Source organism: Hibiscus syriacus, unplaced genomic scaffold (genome assembly GCF_006381635.1).
Source record: "Hibiscus syriacus cultivar Baekdansim isolate YM2019G1 unplaced genomic scaffold, ASM638163v2 tig00116951_pilon, whole genome shotgun sequence".
NCBI classification, from domain to species: domain Eukaryota; kingdom Viridiplantae; phylum Streptophyta; class Magnoliopsida; order Malvales; family Malvaceae; genus Hibiscus; species Hibiscus syriacus.
In genome coordinates, this window is record NW_024063482.1 from 5,187,914 (window position 1) to 5,215,389 (window position 27,476).

General features: G+C 38.2%; 1 protein-coding gene across 1 annotated transcript; it reads right to left on the bottom strand.

Annotated features, from left to right (window-relative positions):
• Window positions 1-233: 233 nt before the first annotated feature.
• On the bottom strand, window positions 234-26,469 carry LOC120189148 (protein SPIRRIG-like). Its single transcript, XM_039192480.1, is given in 21 exon segments — window positions 234-1,840; window positions 2,252-2,398; window positions 2,528-2,834; window positions 3,077-3,385; window positions 3,670-5,249; window positions 5,251-6,691; window positions 6,840-8,478; window positions 8,558-9,596; window positions 9,598-9,673; window positions 9,772-9,874; window positions 9,955-10,651; window positions 10,828-11,963; window positions 12,158-12,272; window positions 19,217-19,282; window positions 19,427-19,618; window positions 20,302-20,478; window positions 22,976-23,032; window positions 23,131-23,266; window positions 23,946-24,031; window positions 24,116-24,185; window positions 25,826-26,469. Coding segments are annotated over 21 exon segments (10,692 nt in total). The 5' UTR covers window positions 25,993-26,469; the 3' UTR covers window positions 234-688.
• Window positions 26,470-27,476: the final 1,007 nt, after the last annotated feature.

Sequence of the window (27,476 nt, forward strand, 5' to 3'; positions counted from 1 at the left end):
CTGCCGAACAGTGATTCAGTAGGAATTTCATTTATCTAAATAAGAAAAGTGATTCTCTTACATGTATTTGTACATGTAGTCCAAGTTTGTAATATTAAAGTTAAGATTTGAATCCTAACTTTACTTAAGAAACCTAACATCACAAATCCTAACTTTACTTGAGATACCTAATGTCACATCCCGTTAAACCCGGATATAGTGTTACTAAAAGTTAAGAATTTTATTTGCTTGGTCCAAAATTTCATACATTCTTTAAGGATTACACAATTGGACTATGCAAAGAGAATTTTTGCACCAATGCATTACTCCGCAATAGCCAGACCAATTCCACCAAACAATGCAATCCCCAAACACTTTTGTTTTTGCTATACAATTTCATCAGATACTACTGGAAATTCCAAATCTATTTACATTAAAAAAAACAGTAGAGAGATATTTTCAAAAGCAATATCCTCCACTGTCAAAATTACAACAAATCCGTGGCCCTGTAATTTTCCACCTTTGACGATGGAGAGCTAAAGCCGCTGGACATACGCTTGTAACTTTCAACATTTATATGGAAGATTGGAAGGAGTTTCCCATCCTCTTCCTCTTAAAAAAATTACCTGGCCAGCTCTGTTGTCTTGGTTTTCCTTTTCGAAAATCACATTATGGTTGTTCTAACGGTATCACCCCAGATTAAAATATTTCAGGTTGACACTGGTAATGTCCAAGACAGCAAATTTCCAGCGGAATCACCGCTCAGCAACTGCTTCATGTCGGCAGTTATGTGAAGGGCAGTAACCGGATGTGCGTGAAACTTCAGCACCTTGTGAAGCACCAACCTGTATTCTGGTAACTTAGACAAATGCAACACTCCTGCTCCTCTGCTAGTGTATTTGCTTAAGGTGCGCACTTCTTCGGTGTAGTGAATCATGTGCCATACCTTAATGGCCCCACTCTGGTGGCCAGTTACATACCAGTTTGTATCCAGCCAATCTGAGAAGGTGCAGCTCGTCAAACAGTGTATAGTGTCGGATGGCAGCTGCGATGTGTTAATTACTGCTAGACAGTCTCCATTGATGCTCCAAACAGCAAACAGAATTCCAGAAGCTGTCAAAATTTCCCCAGTTAAATCATTCACTTGGACTGCAGAAACAGGTGCTGGGAACTTGGGAAGCTGCCTGATGAATCCGAAAGAGCTAAGGTCCCATATTATAACAGTGCAATCATCCGATCCACTCACAATCAGCATATAAGGCTGACTGACATGAAGGCGAGTGATTTTGGCCGTGTGAGCACAAAGCACATTCGCCAACTTTAACCGTATCAAGGCACGTGGACCCTCCGTACTGATTCTCCAAACAGAAACCGCACCGTCATCAGCGCCAGTGACCAAAATCTGACCATCATGGCTAACACCAGCACACTGAATCTGGTTCCCCCAATGAAGATTCTCATGTACCGAAAGGAGTCGATCTTGGTCATAGGTCATAAATCTCAAGCTGCGGTCAGGAAAACCCCATGCGACATATTTGGCAAATGTTCTAGGTTTCAGCAAAGTATTTGCCCCACCAATAAGAATTTTGTCATTGAGAGTGGCAATCTGAGTAATGGAAGAAGAGCTTTTCCGTATTGCATGTGCAACAAGATTAGCTGAATGCTTCAGCAGGCGAGGAGGAACCTTTCTGTCAGACCGCCTTTTCACGTGGGGTTTTTGAAATAATTGTTTAGGTGTCTGTCCGAAATGGTTAATCTGAGCTAGAATGGAAGCCTTCATTAAAGGATCTGTAATTGCGTCGATATCAACACTTCCCTCATATGTGTAGTGGTAGAAAACATTGACAGCTTGTTCAGCCGCCTGTCAATTGTAACAATTTATAGAGAATTACAAGCAGAAGAATAAGAAGATATATTCTAGGAGTGACATGAACTTCGGATCAACTATATAGGGCGAAGTACGTGAAATCAACTAAGAAAACAAAGGAGGGACATAAAAGGAGCGCATTAGGATCAAAATAAAGACCTTTCTTTCTTCAAATAAAAAACAAAGCGAATAAAAAGGAAACAGGTTGCTACCTGCAATGGCAACTCATCCAGAAAGAATTATAGCATATTAAATTAGCGGAAAAATCATACCACTGAAAACTTAAGAAATTTTGTTATATTTCTCAAGAATGTGAGTGCGAGTCTTAGGATGAGTAGCAATTATTAGAAAATGCAGGAGATAAGAGAGGTCAAAATATGCTTCACAGAGAATGCCAATACCAACCTTTCCCCTTTGTTTATATCCAAAAATGAGGTCTATCCAATGGTGCAGATTTTCTGAGACAAAATCGGATTCCAAGGCTTCTCTATGCCTCCGGATGAACTCCATAGCACTACCTTTAGCCCAAGGAGGTAGGCGAACATCACCAACCTGCGAAGAACAGACACACCAGAAATGAGAATTCCGTGTCTTAAAAAATAAATACTTTGGGATATTGTCGAACATGATACTAAAGATCGTATAACACATCTCAAACTTAAACTATTGATCAAGATGGACCTTTTCACCAGACTGTTTCTCCCCCAAGTCAAAACTAAAACGATTTTCCAAAAACTCAGGCATATAGAAGAATTCTGGAATTAATTCTTTCACATCTGATGTGTTACCCTTCCCGGAAGCGCTCAACCATGTATCTCTTATGCTATTGAAAAGCCGGTCAGCATGATCGAACTGGCCACCCTGTAGCTTCTGATTTTCTGCACTAAATGGTGGCAAGCGAAGAAGAAAATAGAGAACAATGCCAGCGCTAGAATAATGAGAACCGTAATGAAATTTTGGGACCTCTGGATCATCCCAGCCCTCGTATCTGAAAAATAAGAAACTGGAATGTTTAGCAGTAACATAGGCATACAAATTAATACATTCATTTAAAAGACCATGTTAAATAAAATATGCCTCATATATATGATGAATACATAAACAGCAAACATTTCTAGTATAATTATTCATCTAAGTGGCACACACTACATGCGTGACAAAGATATACATACATTTATGATACAATTTTCCTTTTAATTAAAAAGATTTATAATAAATACGAAGATTGACCTTTTCATAAATTCTTGTTCCCCTTCTAGTGTCTGACAGCCCATTGGTTTGTCAAATTTGCGAAAGGTTTTTGGATCTGACAGGTCCAGCTTTTCACTCTCATAATCAGCAAGAACCCATGGAAAGACTGGGTATTGGGTAAGATCACTGTATCCGCGTCCTGCCAAGGTATTGAGATGCATGAGGTACTGAAAATTGGTGATTTCTCCATTTTGCCATCTCTTTGAGAAAGAATTAGCCATTATTTTAAAAAAACCACTGCCTTCATTGCTTTCCTGTTTTGTAGATCCTGAAATGGTTGTGTCCAACCTGTATAAAGGAAAAAATCACAGAGTTAACAATCTTTTCCAAAATTCAAAATTGGAGCATAAACACAGCAAGAATAACAAGGAAAAAAAACGGAAAAAGGTAAATGATTAAGTAATGGTAAACAGCAAAAAAACTTTGAGTATAGAGAAAGACATGTACATATGTCTTCTTCAGTACTATGATATCACAACCCATTTTCGGGAAGCAATTAATGCACACGATAAAGCCACCATAAAAGCAGAATTAGAGGGAAAAAGAGAATAAATGTCTTGGAAGTTACGTACATGCTGTTCCTAGGTAGATTCATTGCAACCAGATTTTTTAATACTTCATCTCTCTCTCTCTTGTGAAACACGAGGAGATCATTACATCCATCCATGCTGAATAACTCAACAGCAACAGGACGTAGCTGGTAATCTCGCTTCAGAAGCTCATGAACATTATCAAGCTTCCACATACGCCAAGGATGAGGTAAATTACCACTACTACTCACTTTCTCCTTTCCCCATGCACCACCATTGTAGGCCCAGGCCCTTCCCCCTACCAATGTCTTTGGTGGTGTGGCCCAGGATGAAGTTGGTTTTGATTGGAAAGTCATACCGTCCTTCATTACACCTAATGCCTGATCAATAATGGAGAGATCATCTTCAAATTCCTTCTCACATATGCAGGCAGAACCGTCAATGTAAAAGTTCTCTATCACATACAAACAAAGTTCCCCTATAAGAAATATACCATCATGTTTATCGAGACCTACTACTCGCTCACAGTTATATCTGAATCGTATCTTTTCACGAGGTTCTAGATAAGGTCTGACTAAATATTCACCATCATCATGTAATTCTTTATCTAATTTATCCTCTATAGCTTTGACTCCAATTTTAACAGGCTGCCTAGGAGATCCATAATCAGATTTCCCGGGTATGCTTTCTGATAGGGGGACGGAGACAGCACTAGATTTCCCACCAAATTCAAGGGCAGAGTGAAGACTAGCTTCATTTACACTGCTAGCTATGTCATCATTCTCATAATTTCTAACAGAACTTATATGCTTCACATCACCTGCCACTTCGTACAATGATTCATCATATACCTCAGTGTCAACACCATTCTGCTTATCACTATCATCCAAAGGATCAAATATTGCTTCAGAATCAGAATGATCTGGACCATCCTCATTTTTGACTTTGGAGAGCTCCTCCTCACCTAATTCCAACTGCCCGTCAAGAACATTTTGGATACTACTGAATCTAAATTTACAGCGCTCAAGCTTTTTGCGCATCCTATATGGACCCTCAATGGGGCAAAGTTGCCACTCAGGATATTCAGGCACAGCAGTTTTATGGATTGGGAGTATTCCCCGTTCATGAACAAGTTGTTGGAGATGGATATGCCATTCACTTTCAGCATGGAGAACCCATCCATACTTCTCCTGATGGAGAACTCTCAGTTCAGCAGACATTGTATCACGAACCACTTCCAATGCATATCTCCTTTCATTCACTTGTTCCTGGTGTTTTAGGTCCATCTTTGAAGCTTCTCTCGATCTTCTTCCCATTTCCCTCTTACGACGACCCTCAATGCCTTTAATTCTTATCCCAGGAAATTTTGCTGAGACAGCAATATGCTGCACCCACAATATTCCCGCACATTGCTCTAGTACTTTATTTACAATATGTTCAGAGCTCTGAAACCAGTCAAAGAAAGCAGGTAAACTTTCAGTCAACAACTTGTCAAAACCACCGTGCAGTACATCTAAATGTTGTCCCTGATTAGGTTTACAGACAAGCAAGTCTCTCAGTGAAGCTTTTCGATGAACCAGTAAATACTTAACCAAATCGATTGCCATGTTCTGTACATTTTTCCCTTTGGTCACGAAGAAGAGAAATTAAATTTATACAAAGACAGGAATTTAGTTCAGGATCAAGATTGCTTGGACAGAATATCACTCGTCGATGAGCAACTAATAACTGCATAAACGAGCAAATATCAATCCCTGAATCTTCTTGTGAAGAGCTTGTGGGTGATCTTTTCTTGGATTCCCTAAGTAGACCCAAGGAGGAAAGAAGATCATCTTCTCCTATGGTGATCAGAAATGATGGTAGGAAGCAGTAGAGTATCATCCTATTAGTATTCTTCAGAATTGATTGTACATAAGCATCAAGTTGTCTGATCCCTCTTGTAATAGACAAAAGACCCTTTCCAGGAGCTGCTGCTTCAATTCGACCATCTTTGTTTGCTAATTGCAACATTGATAATAAGAACTCTAGAGTTTTCAGTACACTTGCTGGTTCTGGGAAAGCACCCATGTAAACACGGTCAACAATCATCCAGCATAAAGCATCTAAGTTTGAAGACCATTTGGTCTTATCTAGCTTTTTCTCATCTTCTTCATCATCACGCAAGAGACGTCTTTCAAAGAAATTCATTAGTCTGCTGAGAAATAAACCTTGGAAAACCAACACAGATTCAGCTTCAACAAATAGTGGAACCATTTCCAAGATGCTCTCCACAGTTTGTGCTGCTTTGATTTGCTCCGTCAAAGAGTCAGCTAGTACTTCAGCCATAAAATCCAACATAGCAGTTGCCCCAGCAGAACACGGGCCACCACTGTAACCAGAATCATTTACTTCAAGAAGCAGCTTTGGACTAACAGAAAAAGTCATATTTGCAGCTGTAGGCCCTGAACCAGACTTCAAGTCTGAGGATTGATCAGACGCACTATAAGACAGAGAAGAGTCCATGGAAGGTGTCACAATTATTGGACTTTTGCATTCACTGTGGTTTGCACTTGACGACGAAGTCACTGAAATAACAGGAGATGAGGGCGTGAAGGAAACTTTGGAATTGGATTTCTCAGAAAAAATAGGAGAATCTGGAATAACCAGAGATAGAGAACCCTGGGAATCTGATGGTTGAGTTGCCAGACTGCCTTTGATGCTATGGAAGCTGAACTCATTTGTGTCTGAAGCAGCAGAAACCTGATCCACACTATCACCTTCTAGACCCTGAATAACATGGATATCTTCCTGGTCTGATTTGTCCAGTTCCTTCTGGGATTTACTAGGCTTCATCTCTTCTTTATCTTCAGCCGTGATATTTGAAGAGACTGGCATTTCTTTGGAGCTTGAACTGACCTGTGCTTGAGGGCAGCTTCCAGCACTAATAGAAGTCTTTGCAGACTGTTCCTGCTCTGCAACAAAGCTAGAGAATGTGTTTTGTGAAATAGCATCATCACAAGCATTCAAAATCTTCTCTTCTGTCATTGCAGAAAGATCTCTTGCCATCTTCACTGTGTGCGCAGACCTGCATGACAAAATACAAACAGCAATAAGATTACCTGTGAGTCAAATTTAGCATTATATCCATATGAAACGTTGCATAAATATTAGAGGTGTCATTACTGCAAAACAAATAATCTAGGCATAAATGAAGAATGCATCCATTGACAAACCTAATACAAGAAAAATAGAGGTCAACACAGCTTTCTAGAAATTCTGCTCGCCTACAAACAGCGGAGAAGGTAGTGCACATCTTTGCCAAATCAACCAAGAATCTCAGAACCGAGGTAGCAGTAGCTGGAGCAGATGCCTCACCAGCCATTAAACGTGCCGCATATGTCTTATGCATGAGAGCTTCACCTTGTAGCTCCTCAGCCGTGTCTGCATTTTCCTCTACCAGTTCTGCAACAAGTTGGGAAAGATTTCCAGTTTGCCTGGCAAGTATTAACTGCAAGCTCAGTCTATCAAAGGTTGATTTTGCCATAGTAATTATAGAATCCAATACTTCTACAAATTTCAACTCCACATGGCCTACATCACTTGGCATTAGCGCATGAAAGTCCAGCATACGAACTTCTGGCAATCTCGGATAAACAGGCTTCCCAAATACAAGGCAGAACAAGATATAATATATATCAGGAGAATCATATACACTAGGAAGTACATGCGTCAGACCTTGATAACCTCCATTTGCACGAAATTTAAGAGCAAAAGTGGGAGAAGAAGCCATACACACACCAAGAAGAGTCATAATTCATCTCATACTTGTAGGATGAACAGCTTCATCAAGAAAATATGTTATTATTTTAGAAGAGACAGTTCTATGCCACTGTTCAAGCAGCTCTTCTGATTTGATAGTTACTTGAAGATCAATAAGCATCTCCAAAAGCATATTCCTAACAATGACATGCTTTCCCATGGACTCGCGCATTATTCGATGCTGCGGTTTCAGCTCAGGTGGATCAAATGTCATAATAACAAACTTTACAACATTTTCTAGATCAGATGGCAGGAAACCGTCTTCCAAAATGATCCCAAGCAATGCAACTATTTTTTCCAAAACAGGAACTTCAACATCACCACGTTGCAATGTCGCCAGTAAATGTTGAATAAGGTTGATTCGGCGAAGAACTGTAAGGTTGTGGTTCCTGTACCAATGCATAGAAACAAGATGCTCTAGGAAATTTAACAGTACAATTTGAACGGAAACCGGGGCAGTTACCCACAGTGTCCAGTCCAGTAAAATATGTTCTACCATATCTGCATTTGACAAGACAATGCAGTTTGAAGTTTCTACGGGGATATCAGGATTTTCTAGCTCTGAAATATGACTGACTGAATCCTTGGGGGCAGTAAAATAATCCATCTCAACAAGAGATCCAACTGAAGATGTTTCATCATGGAACTTTGAGAAATTAAGATCCTCGAAGCTAGTTTCATGAATAGTTGCAGTAGGTGAAGTCAAAGTTTGACCAAGTTCCAATTTTTTTGGTTTAGAAAATGAAGCTTCACATGCAGCAATCTGGAAAAATGTCTCTAGACACTGCACATCAAATAACGACATCCTTTGGTGCAAGAATAGAGCAAGCAAATGGTATCCCCTGTATGTTTGCATGTCTCTTATATTTTGAGGATTGTGATGAAGTGCACAGGCGAGAAATGAGAGGGCCATATGGAGCATATCCCTGGTCTCAGCAGCCTGAACGAGGGCCAAAATGACAGCCATCCCACCAATAGGGCGGATTGTATCACCAATTACACATTGCCTACAAACATGGATATCCCCATGAAGACGCCCATACCGTGGTATACCTGGATAGATAACAAAAGAATGAGCAATTTAGCTAAGATGAATTTTTCTTGATAATTACACATAAAAGAGAATATTCACCCCCAATGGGAGAAGCAGCAGTTGATTGGGGATCAACCAAATTGACAATGAAAGATGCCCCAGATGTTTGAACAACCTCCGTATATGTTCCATCAAATGCAAATATGAATTTTTTACCATATAGCTGAAATGAAAGGTTTCGTAATCTGTCCATATTCCAAACAATTCCACTTCCATCTGCCTTCGAGTCTCCCCGCTTGCTTGTACTGTCATGCTTCTGTGTGCCAAGAGGTAAAGACAAGTCAGTATCTAATGAATCTAAAATAGCCATGCTACCACCACCACAAGCCTGGTTGGGGACAAAACGGAGAAGGTCTGCATCATGGAAAAGCCCTCTATATGATCTACCGAGGATGTACATGAAACAAATAGCACCTGGCATGAGCACTTCATCAAAAAGATAGCAAGAGCGGAGTCTCCATGTCAAGTCACTAACCCTGGAACATGTAACCATAGTTCCAATAGTTGCCAGCAAAGGTTTTCCTATGGGGGAGGGAGAATATCCTAATTTTCCTGTATGCCTTAGTTTCCCATCAAGATAAACATAAGCAATACTAGCTTGGAATAGTCCAGCAAGAGCATTTGGTTTGCTATGAACAACAGCAAGGTGATGCCAACGGCCTTCTTCCAGTTCTAATCCAGAAAATGACAAGGAGCAAGAGTTACTGGTCGCAAGGGTAAGAATACCATCCTCTTGAAGATAAAGTTCCGTATACAGAGTATTCTCATCATTTAATGAACCAACAGAAAATATTTGGAGAATATGTTGATTATGATGTTGCGCGTTTGAGCCACTTTTCCTCTTTGAAGAACCACCTTTGGCAGGATCAGTTTCTTTTGCATGTTTTCTCAAAAAATTTTGAAACTGAAACCAACAAACAAATGAATAACCAGCAGCAGGAGGCCAAGATCTTTCTCCAAGAGACACCTTAACGGAAGCATGCCCAATCTTGCTCATGTCCATCTCAACAAATGGAGCTAAAGAAACATTTTCTAAGGCCATACCTTCCATGAGAATTAATCTCTCCATCATATCAACAAATTATATGACCAGATTTCATCAGCCTCATCTGCAGAATATATCTCACAAGCACTCTGAGTTCAGATGTCGACAACCTGACATAAAAAACACAAACTTCATAAAAAAATAGACGAGGAAAATTCAAATTAATTGAGGAAATATGGTCATTCCTAGAGATGGCTGCAAGGCCTACCTATATGCCCCCAGAACCTCTACAATCTTCAAAGCATAAGAGAGTAGCAGTGATGAGCCAAAAAGAAAGGGGTGAATCATCTCCAGTAGAAGTTCAACACAACCTAAATATATTGTAAAAGCAATTAGTAAAATAAATGTCTAAAATGGAAAGGACAAAGGCTAATAAAAGATTTTATCTCACCGGCAGAAGTGAGATTTTCCTGATTGAAGGGACCAGAACGAGCAAGCTTCCCAATAACGTCCAGCACTTGTAATTGGACCTTAGAAGTTAAAAGTGGGAGTGATCGAATCAGAACTTTAACAGCACCAGCATTGTATACTCGTTCCTTATCAAGATTAGCCAAACCAGATGGAGTGGCCAAAAGAAAACCAGTGGACTCATTTTCGGCCACATCTGCAGACATGACACCCTCTGGTGTCATGAAAGGTGGAAGAACAATTTCAAGAGCAAGTTCCAACAACAGTTGTATCACTTGCTTCTCATAATCCACACACAGCAAGCCAGATTCAGATAGAAGATCATAAAATGTTTGTGACGATATAACAGCATGCAATTTTGTCCTATTTGCGGCATTACCACACACCCCAGCAGTCATAAGGCGCAATAAATACGTGACCAGTTTGATGTAAACTAATAAAGAAGATTCTTCTGAGAGTCCATCACCCTGAAAACTATTGAGGGTGGTCAGCAGAAGAGAAAATGCAGTGGCTTCACCAAACACTCTCTGAGCTGAATTATTTACTCCCAGAATGCACCACAAGGCTCCCATCACATCACATTTTGCATCACTTTGAAGCTTATATGGGCATCCTGAAACACTTGTAACCATTCCACTCTTCAAAACTTCAACAAGTGCTCCTAATTCTTCAGGATGATCCTGGATAAAAATGAGTATCCAATTTTGAGTGGAAAAAAGCAAAATAACAGCTTCATGTATGCAGTTCACTCATGCATGAGTGAACTGTAAAATGTAAAAAGGAGAGAAGAAAAATATTATTGAATGTGAGATATATCATAATTTAAACCGATAAAAGAACACACATCTTAACGAACCTGCAAAGTATCTTCAGTGATCAAACATGACAATGTCCGGAGGACCCCGGGACGATGAATTTTTGAGACCAAGAAGGGAAGAATAATGGTCACACCATTTGAGGATCGGAATGAAGCTTGGTTGGCTTCGGTTTTCTTTAGTAATGAAACCATGCAATCCCAGGCAACGGTAACTGTACTCTCAACTTCAAAAATAGGAAATTTCTCTGAATCAGATTCCGTGAGCATGGGTGAATTAACAATGATACCCTTGTCGCCCAACTGTTTCTTGAAGGTGCTGGAGCTGGATTTCCTCTCCAACTGGTCGTCGTTACCATGTCGGTCTGGACCCAAAAGCAGCTTATGGTGATCCAAGTCATCTAACAGGAATTCCAACACGCCTACTTCTCGTAGTGCTTTCTTGTATTGTTGATCGAAGGACAGGAGCTTTACAAAAAAAGAAAGGATTTTGAGCTTTAATTCCGATGTAATTGGTTGCTGTAATAAGCAACATAGAGACAGTAGTTCTTGCTCAGGAACACTATTCACCACAGTCACAGCATATTCAAGAATTTTCAAGATTATCTCTTGCAAAGAAGAAGGCAATCCAGCCATATTTAAGATCAAGAGAGGAACAGTCCTCAGTTGCTGGCACAACATATAGTTTTCAAGATGACTTGAAAATATTTTGAACATTCTGTTTAACACTTCTGCTTGCAGATCCCTGCTGTCTGCCTTGAGAAAAATGTCCTGCAACATCTGGATAGCTTCAAGATCTTTAACTTTATTATTTCCCAGTTCCCAAGTTTCATCATTTCGACTTCTGCTATGGACATTGGACTTGGTTTGAGAATATTTGAAATCATTTTCAGCTGGACCTGTTAGAGCTAGGTTAACAAGAACATCAAGTAGCCTACACAAAGTGGGAGATAGATGTTCAGAAGATAGGTCTTCTTTTCCTCTGAAATCCTTTTTCCGTCCATCATCAAAAGCTTGAGCGCCATCTGGATCACTATCTTTGTCAGCCTTGTGCTCCAAATAAATAGATTGAATGCCTTGATTCTGAGGCATTGAGGACAGAACTAGCACAAATTGAACAAAGAACTGGTAACCATGGGCGTTATGTATATCTTCCCTGAGCCTAATACCACTAGCCTCTACAAGTCAAAGTTGGAAGATATCATCAATAAAACAAGACAAGGAAAATAATGAATCATCGAACAAAAAACAGTTTACAACTAACTCAACAGTCAAGACCACAGAACTTGAGATAGATTAACAAAATCCATCACTGATCATTGTCCTTTTGCAAAATTTATAACTCAGCAAGGGGAAATTATGAACCAATTACCTGGTCTATAGGACAATTCTACACATTCAAGTAACAAGTCCACAATCCCAACAGTATAGGCAGGGTCCCCACAATCTGGATTAAAACCTTTCACAGCCATTAGAAGAACTTTAATCTGCACAAATGAACAACATATAAAACAAATGTAGGAAATATTTGATCAATGACAAGGCATGACAAGGCAAAAGGAAATACGAGTCCAAATAGATACTTCAACCAATAAGATTGTGGAAAGAAAAAATAATACTTAACGGTTAAAAGTGGGATTTCTTGGTGAGCACAAGTGATTTACATTGTGAATTAAAAGTAAAACTTAGGCTTCAAATGGCATGCCTTAACTAGTGTCTCGAATGCTTAAAAGCATATACACCAGACCTAAGTTTAAAGGCTCCTCAAAATAAATATTTCAATCTCTCACAGGCCACCCACATCTAATAAAACTTTACTATTTCTCTCATTTCAAGTGCAGACCACAGGAACAAATGAATCAAGCTTCCATCTAAGATATCACAATCAAGAAATCCTCCAGAGTATTTAATAGAATTTATTCAACAAGGTGTGTCTAAAAAATAGTAAGTATGCAATAAGAGAATGGCATGCAAGCATTACATACTGAAATTCTAAAATCATGCACAGAAGATTCAGAAAGGAAGTAGCCAAAGAGAGATAATGAAGGTTTAAATCCTTCAGTCCTATAAAGTCCTGCATTCAAATAGACCACAACTGTAGAAAGCTGTTGATATTAGGAGTATATTTTATCTTAGAAGTCTAATTTTATTTGTAATTTTATCTGTATTTATGATTAGCATGTATCTTCTTAGGAGATAAGTTTTAGGAGATAAGAGTTTAGGAAGAAGAGAAACATAGTAGGACTCTAAATTGTAACTCACAACCTACTAAAACAGGTTGTGTTCTTCTGTTTTAGGCTTTTAGCATAATATACGATCAAGAGAATATTCTTTTCTCTTAACTCTTAAGATCTTAGGTGGAAAATTAAGAACCATATGGTGGTGTCATGGCTCATAAATTTCATGAGCACGGAAATTGGAGAGAATTTCCTCCTCTACAAAACCGCAAAGGAGATATGGGAGGCAGCAAAGGAGACCTACTCCAACTTAACATCTCTGAACTCTTTGACATAGAGAAGGGAGCTGACTAGCACTCGGTATTACAACACCATCACAAGGTACTGGCAGCAACTTGATTTGTTTAACACTAATCCGTGGACGTGTTCTGATGATGCAGCATTATATACGAAAATTATTGCTCAAAAAAGGACATTCCAGTTTCCTGGTCTCAACAAAGAGTTGGATGAGGTAAGAGGCAAAATCTTGGGCACCAATCCTTTGCCTTCCATCCGAGAGGTCTTTGCTGAAGTGAGAATAGAAGAAAGTAGGAAGCAGCTGATAATAACAGAACTCATCGGTTCAGTAGTGGCTGAAGGTTCAGCCTAGTACACTCACACCTCCTCCTCTCAGGGTACCAAACAAAGGAAGGACATGTCATGGTGTGATCATTGTAACATCCTCAATACCGGGTTAGTGATCAAATTGTAAAGTTTCAGAATTTGGTGACTAGAGTAGAACCATGGATTAGTTCAATGATTTATTTGGAAATAAATCATAAAAGTTGTTAGTAATTATAAGATGAATTGAAGGGCAAAAGGGTCATTAGACAAGGAAGATTTTTATTTTCCTTATAAGATAAGGAAATCACGTGGGAAGAGAGAAAAGGTTCCAGAGTTCTCTCCTCTTCTCTTCTTCCTTCTTCCTTCTTCATACGTGAAGGCTTGACTCAAAGGTGAGTTTCTTTGTTTGTTGATTAATTATTGATTTTAAGGTTGGATTATTATTTCATATAAACTGTCCGCTTCCCAATTGGCAGCCCTCAAGATTAGCCTTAACATAATATCCTTCCCTTCCATAATAGAGACGATCTCCTTCACCAATGATTGGAATAAAGGGGTGCTTAATTCCGGATTTTTAATCCACTTCAGCGCGTTAGTAGAGTCCGATTCTAAAATAATCCTCTAATTAAGAACCTCACCTGAATCAATAAGCAAACACAACCCTCTCTTAATCGCCAAAAGTTCCGCCATAATCGGAGGACCACCCCCAACCTTTTCAAAAAACCAATGAATCAACCTACCACTGCTGTCCCTAATCAGACCTCCTATACCTCCTTTGTTCCACCCCTTCACCATCGCTCCATCAACATTAATCTTAATAAAACCAACTGGAGGAGGAACCCAACAAGACGGTTTGGATCTTGCTTTGTGACTAACCATTAAATCAGCAAGTGTTAAATCACCCACAAGCGAGTCGAAAGGAATCAGCATATCAAAATTAGCAGCAAACCAAACTATTCTGAAACGAGCAATAAAAAACAACACACCACATCTAGCTTCTCATTCTTAAAAATAACCTCGTTCCTGATTTTCCACACCGTCCACAAGACTGCCCTTGGAATGAATTTCCAAATACTAGAGTTCGGAAGAAGCTCATCCCACTGAGTGATACAATCTAAGGGATAATTAGGAATCACCCAAGCAACATCCCACATATTCAAAAATCTGGCCCACAGTCCCCAAGCAACCTCACAATGCAGAAAAAGATGAGAAACAGTTTCCCCGAATCTGCCACACAACGGACATAAGGAATCTTCAATTCCAGCCACACCACGCTTAAACAGTTTCCTCCTTAACCGCCACTCTCAGATGAACTACTTGCCATAAGAAGGTTTCAACACGAGGAGGGGCTATCCCTACCCAAATTTTCCTGTCCCAAACATCTTGATTCCCTTAGTACCTTCCGCGCCATGGAAAATTTTTATACAAGAATTCGTAGTGAAACAACCCTCTCCATTCCCTAACCAAATCCAGCAATCTTCCTCATCATGAGACAAAGAGGTGTTATTCAGCATAGAAATCAGATGCAACCATTGGTCAATCTCCCAATCCGCCAGATTCCTTCTGTATTGAATATTCCACACCCATCCTGCAACCTGTTCCTCCCTAAACTCCACTACTTTCCCCTCTTTATTCGTTGAAAGAGCATATAGTCTAGGGAACAGAACTTTAAGTGGGACTTCTCCCAACCAAACATCATTCCAAAATACCACAGAACGGCCATTTCCAGTTTTCTACCGTAAATTACTCCTAATGCAGTCACCAAACTCATCATTGGAAAAGAAGTTCTTAATCACTCCTCTCCAAATCCAAGATGCACGAGCAGTCAAAGAACTCTCTACCATTTTGGAGTTCAGGTCCAAATTATTCACACAGCAAAAAACTCTCTTCCACCAAGAATCCTTTTCAGAGGCAAACTTCCATACCCATTTACCCAACAATGCTCTATTCAATATAGCTAAGTTCGGGATCCCAAGACCCCCCAACCTTCTCGGTTTGCTGACCAATCCCCAGTTCACCCAATGTATGTTTTTTTTATCAGTCGACCCCCCCCATAAAAAGGCAGCCATTATAGAATTTAATTTCTGCAGCACCCGAAGCTGGAATTCGAAATAAAGAAAGTAAATAAGTGGGGAGAGAGCACAAAATAGATTTGATCAACACCACCCTCCCTGCTAATGCTAGAGAATTTGCCTTCCAACCAGACAACCTATTATAGAAATTCTGCACGATTGGCTCCCACATTGCAATAGAGTTTCTCTTAGACCCCACATGTTTTATATGAGGATATATGTGAATGTGTGTATGTGTTATGGGTTATGGCATTTGTTATGTGATGTACATGAATATATGTTAATATATATATGAATGAATATCAATGACTCATATGATGATGTAAGAACATGTTATAAGATATAGAATATGAAAATAAGAGATCATATGAATAAGAGATAGAAAGGATAATCATATAAGAGTATGAGGAAATATAAATAATGACATGCATGTGTGTATGTAATTGTTACATGAAAAAGTATGTATACAAGTATGACGTTGTATTACATGATATGTACATGCATTTGATAATTTACATATGGATTTATATGTCTCACTAAGTCTATGACTTAGCGTGTGAGTGTTTCACACGTAGGTTCCGGAAAGCAAGAAAAGAAGCTAAGAGGAGCAAGACAGGTTAGTTTCTCCTTACTGAAGGTCAGATCAGAACATAAATGAATAACATGTAGTTTGTCATATAGAATCTAGTTGGCATGTAGTTAAAAGATTTGTATTAGATACGCTCTGATCAGTTTTGTAAAACCATATGTTTTATATCATAGAAAGTAAATGGTTTTATTAGAAATATCAAACTGAATCTTGGGTATTAGTAAAAGTAAATGTTTTGAGAAGTCAATGTGACACCTCAGACTCGTATCCGAGTTGGGTACGGGTTGGGGGGTGCTATAATCATTGCAGGAAACTTGGCCATTTGAGGGAACATTGCAGGAAGATACGTGCAAAACCAGCTAAAGGGAAACCCCATCGAACACGTCAGGTCAAGGACATCTATGTAAATGTTGCCAGTACAGCCATGAGAACAATCCCTTTAATAAGGAGCAGATTAAAGCACAGAAAAAATTACATAGGCAGATGTCACCCACCACTGAACAGAATACTAGTATACTGGTACATCAAAGTATTATTTCTTTTGCAAATGTTGCAAAAAAAACAGTAGATTGAGATCTTGGATAATAAATTCTGGAGCTTCAAATCACATGACAATGGATCTTAGTGCTTTTCACAAATTCAGCCCACAATCAAGTCTCTCAACTGTTCGAACAACAGATGGATCACTCTTTAGAGTGGAAGAGATTGGATCAGTTCAATTGACAAAGAACCTCCTTTTATCCTGTCTTTTATGTTCCTAAATTAACTTGTAATTTGATTTTTGTTAGTAAGTTATCTAGTGATTTGCATTGTGTCACTAAATTTCAGTTAAACCATTGTGAATTTCGGCCAATGGATTCAAGGAAAGTGATTGGCAGTGCTGAATTGTGTGGTGGTCTCTATTTGCTCAAAGGGAACTTATACGATTCCACTACCTAACAAAGTCTCAACCACTTGACCTACACAATCCCCGTGATCTACATGATGCTAAAGATGAATTGAAAGTCTCACCTTAATTGTCCTCCATGTTCCCAGAACTATCAGTACTGCCATGTTTTAGATGGCGGCTTTTTTATGGGGTGATGGGGTCGAGAAGAAGAAAATGCACTGGGTTAGTTGGGACAAGATTTGCAATCCTTTGAGTTGTGGAGGTTTGAGAGTTAACGACTTGAAGTATTCTAACCGAGCCTTGTTGGGAAAGTGGGCGTGGAAGTTTGCTAATGAGAAAAATTCATTGTGGAAGAGTTTCATATGCACCAAACATGATGTTAGTTGCAATTCCATGGATATTACCAAGGTCCTATCCCATAAGGACTCTTGGATTTGGAGGGGAATTGTTAATAACTTCACCAAAGATGATGTTGTGGGAGGTAGCCTTAGAGCCCATGCGAAGTTACAAGTAGGGAATGGCAAATCGATCTCCTTTTGGAATGATACTTGGTTAGGGGATTTTCCTTTGAAAACGCTTTTCCCTAGGATTTTTGCTCTTTCTCCAATTCAATGGGGCATGGTTGCTGATTTTGGGAGCTTCGATTCGAATGGATGGGAGTGGAATATTAAAACGAGGAGGAATCTCTGTGACTGGGAAGTGGTTCAGTTGGTGGAGCTATTGGATAGACTCAAAGACATTAAATTAACCGAATCTTTGGAGGACTGTTTGCTATGGGATGGAGTGGGGGAGGAGTTGTTTTCGGTTAAAGCTTGTAGGAAGTCTTTTTCCTATTCTAATGAAAATTCATTTCTATGGAACAAATATGTTTGGATGGGTTTAGTTCCTCCTAGAGTTGAGGCTTTCCTATGGCAAGTATCCCATAAAAAAGTACCGGTGAGAGTGGAGTTGAAGAAACGGGGGGTTCCCTAAGGGGATGATATTTTATGCCCTCTCTGCAATCTTTGTGAAGAATCTGTTCAACATCTTTTTATTTCTTGTCAAGTTTCGTGGGAACTGTGGAACAAAATTATCGGCTTTTGGGGTATTTCGTTAGTTTTATCTTCTGATCCTCCCTCCCTCCTTAGCTCTTGGACAGATTTGATGCATTATTCTGCCATGTGGAAGTTCATTCCAGCGGCAGTCCTATGGTCTTTATGGAAATTTAGAAATGAAATCATCTTTGATGGAGGAAAACTGGACAGATTCGCTCTGTTTTTCATGGTTAGGCTAAGGTTAGCGAAATGGTTCTTAGCAAAGTATCCAAATGGCTCTATTCAGGTGGATTCGTTAATTGTTGATCCTTCATTGGCAGACATTTGTTCTGTTATTAAAGATTTGAACAGGCCGGTGGTTTGTTGGAGTCCTCCTCCAACTGACTTTTATAAAATGAATGTGGATGGAGCTGTTAGTATTGTTGGGAGAATTGCTGGAATTGGGGGTATTCTCAGAGACTGGAATCGGACAAAGATGATTTCTTTTTCAGAAAATGTTGGTCCTACTCCTATCATCTTAGCAGAGTTGAAAGCAATCAAGAAAGGAATTGATTTATTGTTTCTTCAGAATGGGCACCGAAGAGAAGGTTAATTGTGGAATCTGATTGTAAACTAGCAGTGAAATGGTTGAAAGATCAAGCAACTGTCCCTACTTTTCTTACTAATCTAGTTAAGGAGATAGCTTCTACAATTTCTGTGTACGAGATTATTGTGAGGTGGATTCCGAGGTGCTATAATTGTGAGTCTGATAAGCTAGAAAAGGAGGGGATTGGGTGATGGTAATTGTTGTTTCAGCGAGTTGGGGCGTTCAACAGTTAGGATTTTTAGCAGTGTGTTTAAGTTTTATGTATCTTGTAGGACTTTTTAAGTCTTATGTAATTCATTTGCAATCAATAAAGTCTGGCACTCTTTTCCTCCTTCCGCTAGTTGGTTCTTACCCTATGGTAAAGGACCTCTAAGAGGGAGGTTTTTAATGAGGCCATCTATTGATATAAAAAAAAAGAAAGGCATACAGCAAGCAGCGATGCTTTTCATATGTGCCCTTAAAATTATCTATGAATACATACCAGATGGTGCTTGCGTATGTACTTGGCAGTGCTTCCATTATCATTGACCAAAAGAAGTCCAAGGATCTAGAAGAAAAGGCCAATGAAGAGAATAGTTAATAAATGACACATGAAGCTCATACGAGCCTCCTTCAAGCTGGAAATTGACATTTGTTTAGCAAAATCTAACAGATAAATGAGGCCTAATCTTCTATAAAAAAAACAAGTTACCTGCATAGCATGTCTATGAAGTTGTATGGTGTGCAGTGAAGCAAGACCTTCCTTATACCTAGAGAAGACAGTTACAGCTCCACTGGCAACCATCTGAAATAGCAACATCAGAGAATCATCCTCAATCAAACTCTGTGCTCCTGAGGGATGGCTTGCTAATGCTTTCATAATATGCACCACACTTCCTTCTACCTGAATGAGTAGCAATAAGTTCATAAGTCCACATAAAATTCGACTTGTGTACAGTAAAGTCCAATAGATAGAAATAAGGTTGAGATCCCCAAATGGGAAAGAAACAATGTCTAATTAATTGGAATTTTAGAAGTTTTAAATAGTCATAAATGAATAAAAATAGGTGAATAGTGTGCAAAAATATTTCTTCTTTTGTTTAGGACCAGTTTGGTATAGCTTTTGAAAAGTGTGATGAAAAAGACTTTTAAAATTACTTTTGTTTGTTTAGTTTAAAATTTTGAGTGTTTTGGATTACCGTTAAAAAGTGCTTTTAAGTAGGTAAATGACCATTTTAGACATTGCAAATGATTGGAGCCCACGTGACATAAGGATAAAAACATAAATATGCTTTCAAATGCAATTTGGAAATGGAAAAGCTGGATTTTCTAATTTTTGCGGTTGGTTTAAAACCACCGTTTCAAACACATTTATCCTTTTAACTTTTAGCCGTTTGGTATAGCTTCTGCTTCCAAAACGCAATTTTTAGCTAAAAGTGCTTCTCCACAGCAATGCCAAACTGGCCCTTAATGTTAAGCAATAAGAACAGAGAAACATTAACATGCATGTCCGAACACACACATAAATATACAGTCAACATACGTAGAAAACAATTAGAAGTTCAAGGAAGCCAGAAAGAAAACTACCTCAAGTCGACGGACTTGCCAAACGTCAACAACTGAATCATTTTCAGCTAGCATTGATTCCTCAGAATCAGTAATATTTAGCCTTTGATTGGCTTCATCAGGACTCAAAATTGCATTCAATACATGTATAAGACAACAGAATATCCCAGAATCAAGGAGAGACTGTTTATCAGTAGGCTGCAAACAACGGGAACAAAAAATAACAATTAATGGAGTTTAAAATCAGAAAGAACATATTTTAGGATGCCAAATGTGATGTAAAATTATAAAAGTACCATTCCAAATTAATCACATCACTAAAAAATTCAAAAGTAATGACTTGCTGGTTTTTTGCAACGCCTCCCTTGGCCAACTGAAAAATGTGAAAAGTGTGTTACTTATCTTCGAACTTATGTCTAGGCTCCAACTGAACCTATCCAAGAGCAGACTTTTCGGTATTAACGTGGATGAAGCTGAGCTTAGAGGATGGGCAGGCTCTATTGGTTGTGTGGTAGGAGATTTCCCTGCAGAGTCTCTTAGACTTCTTCTTGGGGCGAAGAAGAATTCGATCCAACTTTGGGACCCGTGATTCAAAGAGTCTACAAGAAATTGGCGGGTTGGAAAGCTTCTTCACTGTCTCTAGTAGGAAAAGTTGTGCTTGTAAAGTTGGTGCTAAGCTCTTTGCCGATCTATTTCTTGTCATCTTTCAGAATGCCTTTGTGTGTTCTGAGGAAATTAAACTCTATCATGGCTATGTTTCTTTGGGGAGGCTCGGTTGAAAAGAATCGGATTCATTGGGTTAAATGGTCGACAGTTTCTCAACCGAAGGACTATGGTGGTTTGGGAATTCCTAACCTTTATCTTATGAATCGGGCACTCTTGGGGAAATGGGCTTAGAAGTTTGCAAATGAAAAGGACACATGGTCGAAGAGGGTGGTGTGCAGTAAATATAATTTAGAAGATAAAACTATTTCGTTCGATTATGCTCGGTCTCCAAAAGCATCGTGGCTATGGAAAGGAGTGGTGAACAACTTCCTGAAGGCCGATAATGTGGGTGTATGCATTCGTAATCACTTCCAACTCTAAGTTGGCAATGGGGAATCCATTCTATTTTGGCAGGATCCTTGGATAGGTGGTGTACCTTTAAAAAAATAAGTTTCCGAGGTTGTTTGCCCTTGCTGTCAATAAAGGAGGAAAATTGTTGAATTTAGATCACCTTCTTCCTCGGGTTGGTGCTGGAACATCCAATTAAGAAGAGATTTGATAGATTGGGAATTGGATCAATGGTTGAAATTAATGTCAATGCTCAGTGATTTTAATCGCGGGCAGTTTGTGGAAGATTGCTTTGTATGAACAGGTAGTGGCGAGGGCTCTTATTCGGTTAAATCGTGCATCAAGCTCTTGGCTGGAAGTGCAGAAGTTGATTCCAAATGGGTGAGTTACGTTCGGCGTGGGTTAACTCCTCCAAAAGTGGAGACTTTTATGTGGCAGGTTATTCACCAAACAGTGGCAGTTAAATCTGAGCTCCTAAAACGTGGAGTCAGTGGGATTGAGGATATCTCTTGTCCTTTATGCGGGCTTGCTTCAGAGACAGTTTCCCATTTATTTATTTCAAGCAGTGTTGCTTGGGACTTATGGCATCGGTTCCTTCGTTTATGGAATTTATCCTCGGTCCTTCAAGTCAATCTACCAGCTTTCATTACGGCTTGGTTGAATCTTTTTCCCAGATCCAATATGTGGGATCTTATTCCAGGGGTTGTCTTGTGGTCACTTTGGAAATGCAGGAATAATATTATTTTTGAGAAAGGGAAGCCAAATCAAACCCAACTATTTTTCCTCACTAGGTATAATTGGCAGCATGGTTCGCTGCTAAATTTCCTAACTTGCCGATCCCTTTTGACTACCTTGTTGGGGATCCTTCTTTGGTTGATTCCTACAAATTTGGAAAGAAGATGGCCCTTTCTTCCCCCTCGGTCTACCCTGCCCCATAGTTTCTTCAAAGTCAATGTTGATGGTGCGGTGAGTAGAGATTGGCAAAGTGTTAGGGTGGGTGGCTTACTTCGGGACTCTGATCATATCTGTCTTGGGTCCTACTCGAAGGCTATAGGGCCTATTGGCTATTAAAACCAGTCTGGTACTCTTTATAAAATCAGAATGGGGTTCAAAGGGTGGCCTAATTTTGGAAAAAGATTGTGCTAACGCTTTGGATTGGACTAAAAATCCAGGCTCTTGTCCTGCCTTGTTTGAGCCTCTAGTGAAAGAGTCGTTTCGATTGTGTTGGACCGCAATGTGATTGTTAGACTAAACTGCTGTTTTGGTTTTGTTGTTTGTCTTTGTTGTTGAGTTGGTATTTGTTCCTAACTTGGCTGCCTGTACTCTTTGCTGTACTTGGGTGTTTTATTTTGAATCTAGGTTGTACTAAGGTTTTATTTAATAAAATTTTGAGGTACTCTTTTCCTCCTTCCAATGTTCGTTGAGATACCCTTTTGGCATTTCGACGGAATGAAGGGGGGTTTTAATGAGACCTCATTTTCTTTTATATATATATATATATATATATATATATATATACACAGGTCATAGTATCTATCTTGGGGTGGGAGAAATAAGACAAACTTGTTGCAAGAAAGAAATACAATGACATGATTCCATCTATATAACATCAATTAAACAATTAAAGATCAACGAGATATACCCCCGACACAAGGAATTTAATAGTAGTCAACAAATTTGAACCTGGACAGAAGCCACCCTGCAGATCAGCACACATGACTGTAACTCTAAAAAGAATCCACAAACAATATGGTAACAAATATTGAGACATAAAGCACATGGATCCCAGATGCAAACCTTGTTGACTTCAGAGAAAAATTGTAAAACATTTGGTAAATCCAAAGATCTTGTTTTGCTGCTAATTTTTAACTTTTCAATATCTGTTACAAATGCTCTTCCCACAACAAAGGAGAATATATGTGTTTCTACTAACCTGTAATTAAAAAAAGCTCTTAATATTAATCAACAAGCTCAAGTTGCAGAAAGACAGAAACCAGCAAGTACTGAGCTAATAAATATACAGCAACCAGTAAGCACGGGAATGATCAAACTGATTCATTCAAAAATGATAAATAGTTCAAATGGCACAAATAAATTGATTAACTGACAACTTTATGAGATTTAAAGCAAAGGCTGGTGAAAACTTCAATATTTAAAGAACCAACTTTAATTGCAACAATCCTCATGAGAAGTTAATGGTTGCAAGAAGAAAATGTTATCAACCAGCCAGAATCTGTATAGTTTAAATAGTCAAAATTAGCATTAAATTGCATGGTATGGATCTTGGCTAAAAATTAAAGCCAACATCGCCATAAATATAAACCATAGAAGATAATAGAAAGACAACATAATTCCAATGGAAACCAGATAAAGTCACAATAAGATTACAAGAATGAATAAAAAAGTATGACTAAACATCAAGAAAAGTACTAATGGCAGATTGGAAAATTATAATATTACTGAAGTAGAGTTTCTAAACAACTCAGACAACATGAAAGGATACAGAAATTCTTGCTTATATCAGAAAAGAGTGAAAATCCCAACAAAAATATTTCAGAAAAAAATAAACTATGTAATATTAAGAAAATAGAACTGAGGATCAGTGTTCATACTGGGTGACTAAATGAGCTACATTAGCATGCTGCTTGACCAATCTAGAAAAGGCATCTACAGTTAAATTCAAGGCCGCTTCTTTCTCCTGCAAAGACAATACAGACACATAAGAGAAAATCAATATGGTACATAAAAGAGTGCATGAATTAAAATATAGATGAGAAACTACCTTTTCAGAATTCGATGATCGGAACTCTTCCCAAAATCTCTTGAAATCCAATTCCAATTCATGTTTATCTCTGCATTCACAAGAAGAAATAGAAGTAGAGTCGTTCAAAACGCAAGGTTACATACATACTTAGAGCAGAAGAAGGGGAAGCAGAGAAAATAAGGCACTTTGCCACGGATTTTAGGCTTAGAATTTATTTTAAATAAATAGATAAAAGAAAACGTAAAAATTAAATCTAGTCACTTAAATAACAAAAAACATAAGGGAATTATGAGTATAACCATATGATAAGATACTGCATAACAACAAAAATAAAGGTATAGTACAGTAACTACAAGTTAAAATTGAAACCTAATTTAAGCGCCAGACACTTTGCACAATCTCATATTCAACACATTGGCCCAACAGGATTAACAAAAATGCATTAGTATTGCATTTTCTTCGACTACCAACTTGAAAGAGAACAAGAAGCAATAGCAAAGAAAAGGGTGTAGCACTGTCACGCATTTTCCATTAAAAAAGAGAGCAGGGAGAACATGGGGAAACTGCAGGACTTAATTGTAACAGAAGAGCATATCAACATTTTTATCCCCATTACATATGGTATTAATGTGCTATTTATTACAATCCAAACAAAATTTCAGAAAACAAAACAACTACAAACCACTAAACCAATCATCCACACTATTCCAAGCAGTAAACAAAAGCCCACACCTAATACTGGTTTCAAAATGACCTCCCATTTAGATCAATACCCAACCTTATCCCACCCAACCTTATCCCAAAATTTCCATGAAAGGAAGTTCAAGAACATGGATTTCTGATTTCAGAAGTGAAACATTTATACAAAAGAAATAAAGCAAAGATGCAACGGAACTTCAGATTTCCAGAAATCAAAAGATGAAAAGATCCTACCCAACTGATAGAGAGTTAGCATTATTCCTATTGCAGGCCATCATCCCATTTTCAATATTGCTAACTGAATTCCCATTGCGCTTTGTATTTTCGCTGATAAGATCCTCACCAAAATTCCAGTCCAGTCATCCATTACAACACACTTATCAACTCAATTTGCTAATAGAACCCATAAGTAGCTTCAAAGTTCAAAGACTCCTATAGGGTCATTTTTCACTCGTCTTTTTTCTCTTCTTTTCAGTTCTGTTTGCTTCTATGCTTTCTTCACTTACAATCTTTTAGTGGAAAAAGCAATCCAGACCGAACCTGACTTGATTTACCCCTAATTGCACTACCTTATACTAATAGACACAAGCAGACAATGACCAATGCTTGCCTCAAGACTGCACATTGCCAACTTAAAATTAACTTCATGCATAATAGTACATCAAACAGAATCAAAAAGCTATATGTGACTAAATTTAAAAAATTCAAATATTATTTCTTGTAAAAAAATGTAGCAAATGCTTAAGGACATCTCAGAGCTAATTTTATCACAAACATAAATGAATAGAGAAAGGCAGGAACTATAGCTCAAGTTATGCTTGTAATTCACGAAAACAAACTAAAAATCAAGACGAGTAACGAAGATAGAAGAATTTTAAAAATAAATAAGGAAATAAATAAAGCGCGCCATTATGATTCTAACAGTTCATCTCGTAAATTTAATCACCATTAAATTGTGGAAATGCAGGCAACGAAAAAACAAAATAAATATTAAAAATAACATTAAAGAATGAAAAATATTAATTGAACCTCGAAGGAGAGGGAATGTAGTCGAAGAGATAAGCACGGGCATCTCGTTTGGAAGAAGAGGATGATGAAGAAGAAGAAGCGCTTGTAGCAGGCGAAGCAGCAGCAGCAGAACTGTGAGTTAAACCCACCTTTCCTTTAATGTCCTGTAGCAATGATGTCCATTTCATCGTTTTCCCTTTCTCGACTGAAACATTTACATGCGTCCACGTTGTCGAATCCGCCGCGGCCGCAAGCACCGGATCGGCAGATCCTTAACTTCTAGAAACCTCGTCTAGGATCCGATTCCACCTCCTCTTCGATTCTTCCAAACAACAAAATAATTGCAGCAATGCCACAACCAAAAAAAATCAAATCAAATCAAATCATCGAATTGGAAATGAAAATAAATTCAAAATTTAAAATAAAATTCCGTTAACACAGCTGACAAAAAAATTGTGTGATTAACGGATTGATCGGAGTTTGGATGAAGCTTGAAAGTGGAAAGGGATCTGCGATTAATCTGTCCTTGGTTATTTTCCCTTCCTTTTTTCTGTTTTCCATTTTCTCATCTTAATTCTTTGTATTTTTTTATTTTTTAAGAAAAAAAATTACATTTTTTTCTTTTTCTTTTTCTTTTTCCTGTTTCTCCTTTTGCGAAACCTGAAAAAGAGGAGAGCTATCAATCAAACGGGACTTTCGTTAAGATAAATAAACGCGGGTTATAATCCGCTTATTCACTATATTATTATTTGTAAATATAGTTTAGAGTAAACTACATATTTAGTATCTTAACTATCATTTTTGTTCGGTTTTGGTCATATAACTATTTTTGTTTCAAAATCATACTTAATGTTATGTTTTGGTTTAATTTTAGTATCATATCATTAAAAAGCTTACATAACCACTGATGTATGATTTAAAAAAAATCAATGATAATGTGGATTGCCTTATGATGACATGTTAGTATCACCATTAATTTTAAACTGTGGGGTATCAAGATTAGGGCTGTAAATGAGACGAGACAGATCGTGAGCTACTCGAGATCGACTCGGTCAAAGCTCGATCAACACTTGAATCAAATGAACTCGACTCGAATTCTTAACGAGCTAAAACGAGCTACTTAATACTCGACTCAAAAAACTCGCTAGCTACTCGAAAAAATGTTATATTATAATTTTAGATTTTTTAAAATTACAATATTAAAAATACATTATTGATAATTATTATATATTTTTTAAATATACCTTTAAATGTAATATAAGATTTTTGTGGGTTCAAATTCGAGTTTGAGCTTGAATCGAGTTCGAGCTTCAATCGAGCTCAAAATTGAGCTCCAATCGAGCTCCTGATTTTTTTTGAGCTCGAGCATTTTCGAGTTCGAGTCGAGTTTCAATAATATATTTCGAGTTCGAGTCGAGTTTCTATAATATATTTCGAGTTCGAGCTGAGCTTGATAATTTTTAGCTCACGAGTTTTCGAGTCGAGTCTAATTTTAAACTTTTCGAGTTCGAGTCGAGCTTAGCAATACTCGAGCTCGAATCGGCTCGTTTACATCCCTAATCAAGATAAAAGTAGAATGTAATATTAAGTATGATTTTGAAACATAAAACAGTTGGCTGACCAAAACAGAATAAAAGTGATAACTAATATACTAAATGTGAGTTTACCCTAT